Genomic DNA, 11648 nt, shown 5'->3' on the forward strand with positions numbered 1-11648 from the left:
AAATGTTTGAAGGAATGACGCATACATGCCCTCTCTTCATTTACCTTATTCTGTCCCCGATCTCAACTCAGCTTCGATGTATTTTCTCATCAAACATTCAAGAAGAACGATTTGAGAGGGAAGCCCAAAGAATAAGAGAGAGGGGGAATGGTCGAAGAGAGTAAGGAAGAATGAAGGTCGATATAAGAATCGGGCTGAAATCCCAAGTTATCACGTCTTCATGATGAAGAATATGGCTGGGAGCCTCTGAAGGCTTTCTGTTAGATCGAATTTCCCCCTTTTCTATCAGCATGGCTGTGCCTTGACAGTAATAAACCGACGCCCTATGCATTTCTCTGCGGAACGATTGAGAGGAAGAGAGAGGGAGGAAGAGGGGAAGAGAGGAGGAAAGAGAGAGCGAAATCGGGTTGAGCGCAGCAGCGACCAGCCATACGAACACTCTATCTACCCCCGTCGTGTGGGCAGCCCGTCTTCGAATGTTTCGCTAGGTCTGCGCAGCTCAGCCGAATTACATGCATTGCCCCGCGCCTAGATTCGCTGTGCATACAAGGTTGGGGTTCTGTGTGTTCGTGTATAGTCAATAACGGGAAGCCTGTGCTAGCACTAGCAGGCAACTTGAGAGCGAAGGGACTCTGTGCCTCTTTTTTTTTTCTTTTTAATGCGTTTCCTGTGTAATACGGGCAGGGCCCACTCATGGAATATTGAGTTGATCTCACTCAAGCACTGGCTTTAGCCAGCTAGCTAGCTGCTGCAAGCTTGTTGTCAACATTACTTGCTGTAACGCATCAAACACCCGCCAGCGTCGTAAATTGCTCCGACATTGTTCCCTATTTCGCATTCGCAGAGACGGTAATACACATGCAAAGTCGTAGTCATGTAAGTGGCCGTGCATACGAGTTATAAGCATCGAGGAATGCATAGACTCTTTCGAATGAAAGTGAAGGCCTTCGCTTTTTTCCTCTCTCAGCAAAGTGGCGACACTCCCTTCTTTTTGCTCAGCCGCGTTAGGATAAAGGGAAGAAAACATAAGTCTCATCGCTCTCAACCGAAGAATCTGAGCTGAATATTAGCTGTTAGACTGTCTACAAAGCCAGACGTATCATCGTGGGTCAACCTTGTATTTTCATCGGCATACCAGCACAATAACAGGGTGCCTTCTTATCTCTACTAGGGCACTCTTGTCGAGGTGTGTCCCTGTTTGACCTCAGCGGCAGCTCATACACTACAGAATCGAGGCCAAACATACGGCGGCAAGCCAGCTATACAGGCTGCCAGCCCCGTGCAAGCCAGCTTGCCAGCCGGGCTAGGCGTGTGTGTGTTTTGTGTTGGTGTTAGCAGCGGGCGTCGCCTAGCCAGCAGCCGACCGGGGCATTCCGACAGGGCCCCGCTCATATTCATCTTGTTTACTTCTCGCTGCCCATGAAGAAGAAAAAGAGCTGTCTTTCCAGCATGGAGCTGAGTGATATTGGAGAGAGGGTTTATGCCGCGGAGTCTCTTCTCAACAGAAGGATTCGAAGGGTAACTATTCTTCTTCAAATTCTTTTCATTCTTTTGTTTCTTCTTTGACTCCTGTCTTATTATTTTCTTTTATTCATCATCATTATCATCATCATCATCATCTTCCTCTTCTTTTTCATCATCATCTTCTTTTTCTTCTTCCTCTTCTTTTTTTCATCATAATCTTCTTCTTAGCCCTCACATTTCTTTTGTTTCTTCTTCCGTATTCTATGTTCCCTTTTCCTCCCCTTCTTATCTTTCTTTCTTTCTTTCTTTCTTCCTTCCTTCCTTCCTTCCTTTCTTTCTTTCTTTCTTTCTTTCTTTCTTTCTTGTTCTTTATTTCTTTCTCTTTTTTCGTTCTTTTCTTCTGTCTTCTTTCCCCCAACTTCATCTTTGTTAATGTGCACTCGTCTCATTTTCCCGCCCTTTTCATTCATTCTTATTCACTTTCGAAGACAGTCAATAAACGGTGGATCGAAGTGTAATTACAAACTTTCTACATGGAAGCATTTTCGGCTTTATACTACCATCAATGTACTTATCGATTACCTCCACCCCTCCCCTCTCAATTTCTCTATCTTTTGGTTTCTTTGCCCCAAATGTGATTGTTTTTTCATAATTTCTTTCTTTATCTTCACAGGGCAAAGCAGAATACCTTGTCAAGTGGAAGGGCTGGTCTATAAAGTAAGTATTAACATCCAATGTGGCGTTCTCTTTTAAAACTTTTTTTTTTTGGGGGGGGGGGTTGCCTCCTAAACTGTCGTGTCACCGACAAAAAAAAGTGAATGGCAAAAGTTGTAAACTGTAGCCTAACTAATGACGAATTGTTGGGATTTCGATAACTTTTGTGGCTTCTAAATGTGTTTTTTTCTTTACAGGTACAGTACTTGGGAACCAGAGGATAATATCATTGACAAAAGACTGCTGGAATCGTTCAAAAAGCGGTGAGTCACAAACGAGATTATGGGAAGAGGGAAAACTGTTATTAACTAGATATTATAGTCTGCGCATCGAAAGGGTAAGAGAGAGGGGAAGAGAGAAGAAAAAAATCTCTTTCCAAAATGGCGCGCAAGCTGGGAACGTTAATAACTTTGTGTGCGTTGTAGTAAATGGCAGTGCTATAGTATGTTGGCTATGACTGTGGTGAGCGTGTGTATTGAAATGTGTGTGACGGCTAAGGGAGTTTGGGAGGGAATTTTTGTAAAAGGTGTTCAGTTTCGTATAGAAATGGGGGTTTATATTTCGTCTTTTTTTCGTTTGCAGCCGAAAAGAACTTGAAGGAACTGCAGGACATGGGACACCAGGTCGCAAGAAACGCAAATCTAAGGTATGTTTTAGATTTCGTTGTGTTTTCCACCCCTATCCAAACGACCATTTTTAGCCCCCCGCACCCGACATTTGCTAATTAAAACAATTCTAACGAATAAACGGAAAGTTCTTGTTCAAAACCCGCAAACGAACAAAATCTGCAATTATAGTGGAATACATTTCCCAAATGTTAATTATTTAGAGGTTTTCCATTGCCGAGAAATAACTTGAATATGGAGGAAAGTTCGTGAGGGAAAATTGCTCAGTGACTGGGAATACATTAATATACGTGCAAACATAGCGGGAGGCATGAGAGCGCACGTAAGCCATCGCTATTCTCTCTCTCCCCTTCGGCGGCTGCTCCAACTAATAATAATGCACTGCGCATGTGCAGTGAGGAGATAGTGGCTTTAGAGTGCCATCTTCTTCTCTGTGCAATTACTCTTCGCATAATTTTACGTGTTAGAATATTGGTTGAACCGTGAGTATGTCCGCCACCGTGTTATCTCCCACAACTATTCGTACTGCAGCTTATTACGCTATTCATGGATTTTGATGACCAAAATTCAGCGCGTAGGCCCATTATAATGCATATTGGGAGCTCCGAGCTATAGGTCTTTGCTATGATGCAGTAAATTTGGTTACATATTGCGTTAATGACTCCATGACTCTATGGACTGTTATCCCGGCCAGCTGGTCAATTCAAGGGTCGGATCAGGGTCTTAGTATTAGCGGCCCGGGGGGGGGGGGCAGTCAAATATATTCGCTGTACACATGCTGACCCCCCCCCAAAAAAAAAAGCGTTTTAAAGCGGGTTTTTTTTTCAGTTTTGGACGCGGGCCGCGCATGCACTCGTTAAGTTTATAACAAACAACGATTTAAAAAAAATAGGTGGTTTTAAAAGACTGGCCGATGGTCGATCGCGAGGTCAAACGTACTATAGGGTATGTTTTTTTTTCCAAAAAAGCTTTTTTTTAAGACCAGCCAAACGTGTTTAGGGTATGTTATTCCCCCAAGCTTTTGGGGGTTTAGGGGTCATTATTCTGGAGATAACTTGTTTAGGGGCCAAAACGTGTAAATAAAGCCCGCGAAAAACTAAATTTAGTTAAGGGGGTTATTTTGCACACAGAGAACAACCCGTTTATAGGGGTGTTTGGAAATAATTTTGGTCACGCATCTGTACAGCAATACGGGGAGGGGGGTAGGAAGTTCTTGAGTGCAAACCAATAATGAAAAACGATATGGTCTATCCTGGTGCCTTCCCCTTATTTCTATTTCTGCATGTTCTGATTGGAAACAATCTTAAAACATCTTCGGTGATGAAACGGCGGGTTTTCTGTACGCGGGATGAATATGTCAGGTATTCCCTTCTAAATTCGTTGCCAGTGATGGTCTTACAACTCAGATGAAACATTTAATAGGCAATCTCCAGAAACCTTTAAAATCGTCACCACTGTATAACCCTAAATACTTACATATAAAATGATGTAAACAAAACTATGTCTGCTTATACCTACTTCAGATTTTGTCCGCGGTATCAGTTTTCTGATGTGATTGATGAAAATACACTTTACAGGCACAGTGTTTCTCATAAACAGGAAACGTGGAATGCAAACTAGTTTATTCGATATATTTTACTGAATGCTCATCTGTGGACGATGAGTGATATGTGGAAGGGATTAATGTCCTTCCCATGTTATTCAGTTCACATAATGACGAACTTTCCCTTTAGGACGCCGGATGACCGTATGGCAGAGATAATGTGATCAATTATTACTGCCCCACCCCCGGTCTATACGCCCCCTCCTTCGGTATAGACGCCCCTTGTCACCACCTCCCCTCCCCCTCCTCTTCCCCCTCACCACAATCAGAAGTGACCTTTGGTTCAATACTCATTTAAGGCAAATCTTTTGATAATGCGAAAAGGAAGGATTAGCAAAATAGTTTTCCCTTTTTTGCTGAATGATTAAAGTTTAATGGTTCAAGTATGTAGGCCATAACTTCTGTACTGTCTGATACACTATTTGTGATTGTGCACTATAAATTTAGATTAAAATCATGATCGACATTATAATGTAAACTAAACTTAAGTCTGACACGACTTAAAACTCCATTGTTGAGGCAGGCAAAGCGTTTTGGTTTCACCGAAAGTCATTATGCAAATTAATCTGTTTCAGTCAGCGATATGATGGCATTTAAGAAGTTAAGCATTCATTATAAATTACCAGAATTCAAAAGCAATCTTAATTTAAACTGAATATTTGCTGACTATCATAATGCACAAAGAAATTTAGGCATACAATTATTTTCTTATCGCCACTTTGAGCAAGATATAAGATGAGTGTGACATTGTTTTTGAGATAAACTGATAAAATGAACTATGTATACTTAAATGTATTTTTCCGTTGAGCACGAGAGAAACACAAACCACTGTCATTGTGATAGCTCCAACCTTGCTTGAAAAATGACATGACGAAATCAATAAATGAATTATAGAACAAACCACTTACAAGGGGTACTCCAGGCTGTATGATTTGCGCAAATTAAGGAAAATCAAACAAAACACTGAAAATTAATTTAAAAAAGAACGGACAAAGAATGACAAAGTTATTAAGGATTTGCATTAGTTTGGCGAAACAGTATCTTGAATAAAATTGGTCAAAAGGCCCTTAATTTGGATCAATTCAAAATTTTAGGAAAACAAAATGATTCCAATGATAGGCATTATCCGACGTTTTTTCAATAACATTTCCGAATCAGATTGCCTGAATGTAATACCTGAATGTATAACTTTTTTTCGTATTGATAAAAAAAAAGTTTGAAATTTCATGACTCACGATTATGTTTCGTATTGCAACCGTGGTATAATTATAAAGTCATAAATTTTGAGGAGCACGTATTAATGAAAGACGGTCGCAAGGATATTAAACAAAAATATTAAATCAACAAGATTAATGCATTTTCGTAATACTATTCACAACAGCGAACATCAAAAGCGGTGAATTACGTAACCGGTATATTTATGAAGGTTGATTATTCACAGGGTATATATCAAATTATTTTACCCTTGTCTTGAAGAATATACCATTTTGTATTCATAGAGACTACCAGTATTCACATCGTAATTATTGTCCAGGATATTAGATCTGCCAATGTCACCGCATACATGGCATAGTTTCTCTTTCTCTTCGTAACAAGGGGGGGGGGTCGTCCTTTTTTCCTCTTGAAGTTCTTGTCTTGGTCAATCCAATAATTATTTCGGACACATTTTATCAAAGCTTATCGAAAAAAATGCATGAAATCTCCATCGAGTCATGGATTTCTATATACGACTACTGTGGATGGTAACCTTTGTCAGAATAGACAGCAATTGGTGTTTCAGTGATTATTTAAACGACAATTACCCCTACCCCTCCCCTGCACCTCACCCCACTCCATGCGTTCTCATGGTCACATGATACAACACAAAGTCATTGTCGATTGTGTATACGAATGTCAGAAGTACTAGAATCCATGGCCAGATTCAAACTGCCTGCTCTTGAGAACTGAAAAATGATCGTTGACTTTTTGCCACATCTGTGTAGGTAATTACAGAAGTGAATACAGCCTCAATTTCAGGCTCGGCTCGGCTCCAATTTTCCATTTGGAAATGTCATTTTTCTTTTACTCGTGAATGTAGGCATTCATTGATTAATTCGGTCATTACGAGTAGAGTGATTTGGGTAACAGAGCATTTAAGAGAGAAAAACCATAGAGTAAGGTGAAAGAGTTCATTGCATTGCGATGTTTGTTATAGTGTATAGCCTTGCAAACTAAAAAAAACAACACACACACACTAAATTCGCTGGGTGGTTTAGAAATGATTTTTTTTATTTGAGCAAGAGGGGGGGGGGGGGGGGGAATTTACACGGTAATCTGTCAGAGCCAGAAATTAAGATAATGATCATGATGATGTCATTTTCTGCGTGATGTGTTACCCCAATAGCCCCCTCCCTCTCTCCATGTCCATCTTCTGTATGTCCTTGCTTATGACACGCGTGTTCCAGTGATTTCGAACTCTACAAAAATAATCTTACGGCTTTTGAGAGGAAACGCTTTCCCAAAGAGTTGATATTTTCATGCCTTTCCGTTCTATTCGTGACGGAGTTCACGTTCAAAATGAAGAATCATATTCGTGCTCTATAGTGCGCAAGCTGCAAGGCAGTATTATTCGACTTTGATGTTTTCTTCAAGTCTTCAAGACGGAATACACGATTAGAGTGTATTTTTCGGAGTTGAGTAAATGTCATGTCTGCATCTGAAAGAATCATCAGAAACTTACCATCGGATATGATAAATACAAAAGGATTGTGACATAATCTACGAATTCAATGAACTGCATTATTTTCTCAGCCGATTGTTGATCGTGCCCAGTGGATTTGTTCTTGCGTTAGCATCTTTATTTCGTCATCATATTTAAGTTGAACTCCTCCGCTGTGCACTGACATCCAGGCGATCCTTGTCAGCTACTCATCTTTCACTTCGGACGGTCCCCGGTGATTTAAGGAATATACCCAGGAAATATTCACGGATTATACCACAATGTGATATTGGGATTGTGAACTACTACACCAATAATTTGTCGCAATATGGAAACATGCGAAGAGCTCAATGATTCCGTACATGGAGTGGAGGCTAATTATGACCATGGAGATACTAAACACTGCATAGTGACAAGCGAGACATGGATGACCGCATTGATTGCGGCAATGATGACGGCACTGATTTTTCGAATATACCGATTACGATGTCCTGTGTGTCTGGAAATTGAATGTATTCATCGACTCGTATTTTGGAATCAGTGCACAACAGGAGTCAAGCTTGTCGAAGCACCATTAACAACAAAAACAACAACAAGAAGGACGATGACCCAACCGATTCTTGCTGCGATTCCGAAGATGATGTCGAATTACGTTGATGATTTTTGGATACGATATCGTCGTCGGAAGTCGGAAACCTTTCTACATTATGAGAAGAGTGGTGCATGAAAGGCAACTAGAGATGTCTCTTGATTATTGTACCCAAGCCCACCCCCCCCCCCCCCTTTCCCACAATAACAATCGCTTGATTAGAAAATAAGGTGCCTGGACTGTTCCATATACGTGAAAGTCCCCAAACTGCCAAAGAGTTTTAAAAGACAAGTAGGGGAGTGATAAGGGCTAGTGTTCATGGACCATGTAAAGTCGTTTACATGTCAATAATATTGGAGACACAACCCCTATTGATAGCAAATGCATTTTGCAAAGAAAATGTTCTTTTTAAGACTCGACCTTTAATTCCATTAAATACGATAAAATATGTATGACTTTCTTGAAAGACAGACCGGCTATATCTATCGGGAATAGTTCATTTACCCTTTCCTCCATGTATTTACGTGTTACTGAACAGTCCCATGTATTAGTTGCTCCCTCCGTTCTGTTTCCCTCTCTTTCCTAATACACCACAATAATATTTTGCATATTGATGATAATTTACCTCTGCCAAATAAGGCCTCGTCTCACCGCATTTTTTCCAGGGACTTTATACAAGTTTAAGGACTGAAAAAACGTTAGCGATTATAGAAATCATTTCAATGGAGAACAGGGATAGAAAGTATTGGAATTAAAATATATGAACAATGTATCAACCTTCTTTATGCTTTTACATAGTGGTTTCTGCTAATGTTATACACGCCTGTGCTTTTGCAGAAACATAGAAGTGTGAAAGCGCGAACTTACAATACCAGAGGCTATATTGTATCCAGTGAATTAATTCCCTACTGCATCTGAACATTTCAATTATGTTTACAAATATTATTATTGGTAAAGATTTTTGGCTACAAAAAGTGGGTTTTATATATAGATGAAATTGTATTAAAAAACAAATATACCAGAACAAAGGGCCTATAGGAAGAAGAAATGATTATGACATTATGTAGATAGATATAGCCAAGATTGTTTTGTGACATCCAAATAAAAGATCATAATGAAGACTCAAAATAATGAAGGTCCGAAAGATTTTGGATCAGACATGCAGTCACAACGAAGGTGCTTTAAATTGTGCATGTATCTACTTATAATGACATAAGGATTATTAGAAGATGAAGTTGTCACTTTGTTGGGGCTTTTTTTTTCTTTCGTCCCGAGTCCGTGGAATATTGTGCTCCACACTGGGAAAAATATTTGGTAAATGTTTTACCACCACGAGGGTAATTACATGCATGTGTCCAACCAATCTGTCTTGTCTTGTCTCCCCGTTGTACCCTATACAATCACAAGAGTCGATTATTAGGGCAAGTTGGGGTAGTATTTTTCCCAGTGCCATGAATGTGGGAAGCATAATTTTATTGTCCAGTATAGGGTAAAAGATAAGCAGCAATTACTTTAGAATGGGCAAAATTTTCATCACACCGGATAGATGAAAATGCCCAAAAGAAACGCCCAATGTTGGTTGGACACATAATTACCCTCGAAGAGCACTTTTACCCAATATTTTTAGAGCAGTGATGCTCGAATGTCTGTGCTTTGTAACCACCATGGAGCTCTATTTCTGGCTTTGTGAGTGGCTTTAAGTTCAGAAAATGGTCCATTTAAGCTTAAGTTCTAATTTATTTAATATTCCCAATCATTTTTAGATAAAAAAGGAGATTATTTTTGTCATGAAAAAGAGGAAATGGATCGACAGCTATCTCATTTTTTTTTTCATTCTGATTAACGACTAATCATTAACCGCGGAGTCGATATTCCCAGGTTGACTGTCTGGCCATGCTGGCTACTATTTACTTGTACACAATGCATTGTATGTATTACAAAAGTACAAAACGTGGCCCACACAATAAACAAAGTATGGGGCTATTGTATTGTTTGATGTTGAAACTTCCAGTGACTTTTCGTTGAGGTGAAACCCGTGGGCTATGTGGTCAGATATTCCATGTTTGCTGGCGAAGATTTCAAAGCATTTAGTTTTGATAATGAGATAAGGAAGCATAATCCATTCATTGGCTATTTTCTCACATTCAACCAACAATGATTATGTCTTACTTTATACATTATTACTTATTACAACAATGTATTAATTAAGGAAATATAGGCCATATTCACAAACATTTGCTTTTAGGGGTAATATTGATTATCCTGAAGTACATGCACGTGTATTCTCTAAAGTATAAGTGAAAAAATACAACTTAAACCCAAATAGGCATACCTCATACAATCATGTATAACACCTTTTTGCAGTTACAACTTTGTACCTTTCATGTCTTTAAAGAGAAATTCCAGTAGTTGCAGTTAACACTGATTTCATGAGAAAGTCTGTAAAACAAGGCTTAATTGCAAGTATATCATCGAGGATCTAGATCTGGTACAGTTACATTAACTGGACTTTGTGAAATCTTGAAATCTACGCTGAAAAATGTTCACACCGAAAATCCCCAACACAGATAAGCGCACGTGGGACAATGTATAATTATTGCTCAGGGCGTCGGGCCCGACGCCCTACCCGAATCCCGTGCTTATTTGCTGATTTCACAGCAATTACACAATTTCTTCCAGAATCCTTTGGCACATGCGTTTTATTTATACAAACAGACACTTTAGTGGTCATTTCATTGGATTCTGTACGAACTCATTTTGATATCGTTACCAAAACTAGCATTTACCTTTAAGTGCAAAAGGTGCCCCAACGTTGAATTGCTGAATTTTCGAATTTGAATATTTTTTCTTCATATGGGTAGGCCTAATATAATTATATCATTTTGCGCAAAATACAGAGACAAAATTATATTCCGCCTTTATTTCAATCTTCATTTCTCTTCAAAATAAAAGATGAGTAGATAAGTGTGTGCAAGTTCCTGAGTGATATTACTTGATTATTATTAAGTCGATTTGTCCACGCATGTAGGGTTCATTTGCATATGGGTCATTGAGATTGAACGGAGAACTGAAATATTTATCACGTTTCTTGAAGTTTGTTCGAAACGTTGTGTTCAGTATAACTGTCCTTTCAGCCAGTTCAGTGCATTTGTGATACCATGTTGGTATTTTTTTTAAACACAGAACGAACAGTGAGTAGCTACATGAATATCATGCAAGTGCTATGAAATGCATCGAATAAAACATGTTCATATTTTGTTTAACATAATACTTTCGAAGAATAAGAGCGCAATTTTTACAGTATACAGTTAAACGCTGTTTAAAATTTATACAACGCTGTGTATTATGAACGTTATGATATTATGTCAAGTTCACCTCATAAAATTGTTGATTTGAAAAGAGAAAAATCAAACTAGCATAACGCTGAAAATTTCATCGAAATTGGATGTAAAATAACAAAGTTATGACATTTAAAAGTTTCGCTTATTTTTCACAAAACATGTTATGCACAACCCAGTTACATGCAAATGAGACAGATGATGATGTCCCTCCCTCACCATTTCTTTTGTGTTTTTATCGTTTGAATTATACAATATTTCCTTTTTTTGCAGATTGGACAATATGTCACAGCTTGACTGAACCATATAATTTCACATGTTCAGGGAGGAATTAACCGTTGTTTCACATGACAATGAGGAGAAAATAAGAATACATGATTGTATGTAATATTTCAAACAATAAAATACAAAAGAAATAGTGAGTAGATGACGTCATCACTCACCTCACTTGCATACCTACGAGGACGTGCATATAACCGTTTTGTGAAATTAAGTGAAACTTTAAAAATTCTTTTCCAATCTGATTTTGATGAAATTTTCAGTGTTATGCCTGTTGGATTTTCTTATTCAAATCAACTTTTTGTTGGAGTGGACTTGCCCTTTAAAGTAGTTGTTT

General features: G+C 38.8%; 1 protein-coding gene across 2 annotated transcripts; it reads left to right on the forward strand.

Annotated features, from left to right (window-relative positions):
- Nucleotides 1–433: 433 nt before the first annotated feature.
- On the forward strand, nt 434–11397 carry LOC121423144 (chromobox protein homolog 8-like). Of its 2 annotated transcripts, XM_041618445.1 has the most exons (5): nt 436–1518; nt 2138–2181; nt 2376–2441; nt 2761–2824; nt 11306–11397. In XM_041618445.1, the coding sequence occupies exons 1-5, from the start codon at nt 1420–1422 to the stop codon at nt 11327–11329; spliced, it is 297 nt and encodes a 98-aa protein (XP_041474379.1). In that variant the 5' UTR covers nt 436–1419; the 3' UTR covers nt 11330–11397. The 2 variants fall into 2 exon arrangements, with proteins under 2 accessions (XP_041474378.1, XP_041474379.1); XM_041618444.1 differs by lacking the exon at nt 11306–11397 and having other exon boundaries at nt 434–1518; nt 2761–3555.
- The last annotated feature ends 251 nt before the right edge of the window (nt 11398–11648 follow it).

Source organism: Lytechinus variegatus, chromosome 10 (assembly GCF_018143015.1).
Source record: "Lytechinus variegatus isolate NC3 chromosome 10, Lvar_3.0, whole genome shotgun sequence".
Taxonomy (NCBI): Eukaryota; Metazoa; Echinodermata; class Echinoidea; order Temnopleuroida; family Toxopneustidae; genus Lytechinus; species Lytechinus variegatus.

What these genes read in the sequence shown, in the direction of transcription:
- LOC121423144 (XM_041618444.1), top strand. Translation starts at nt 1,420, where the DNA reads ATGAAGAAGAAAAAGAGCTGTCTTTCCAGCATGGAGCTGAGTGATATT. An exon ending in TCAACAGAAGGATTCGAAGG is followed by an intron (nt 1,519 to 2,137) that starts GTAACTATTCTT and finishes TTATCTTCACAG; the next exon opens with GGCAAAGCAGAATACCTTGT. An exon ending in CTGGAATCGTTCAAAAAGCG is followed by an intron (nt 2,442 to 2,760) that starts GTGAGTCACAAA and finishes TTTCGTTTGCAG; the next exon opens with CCGAAAAGAACTTGAAGGAA.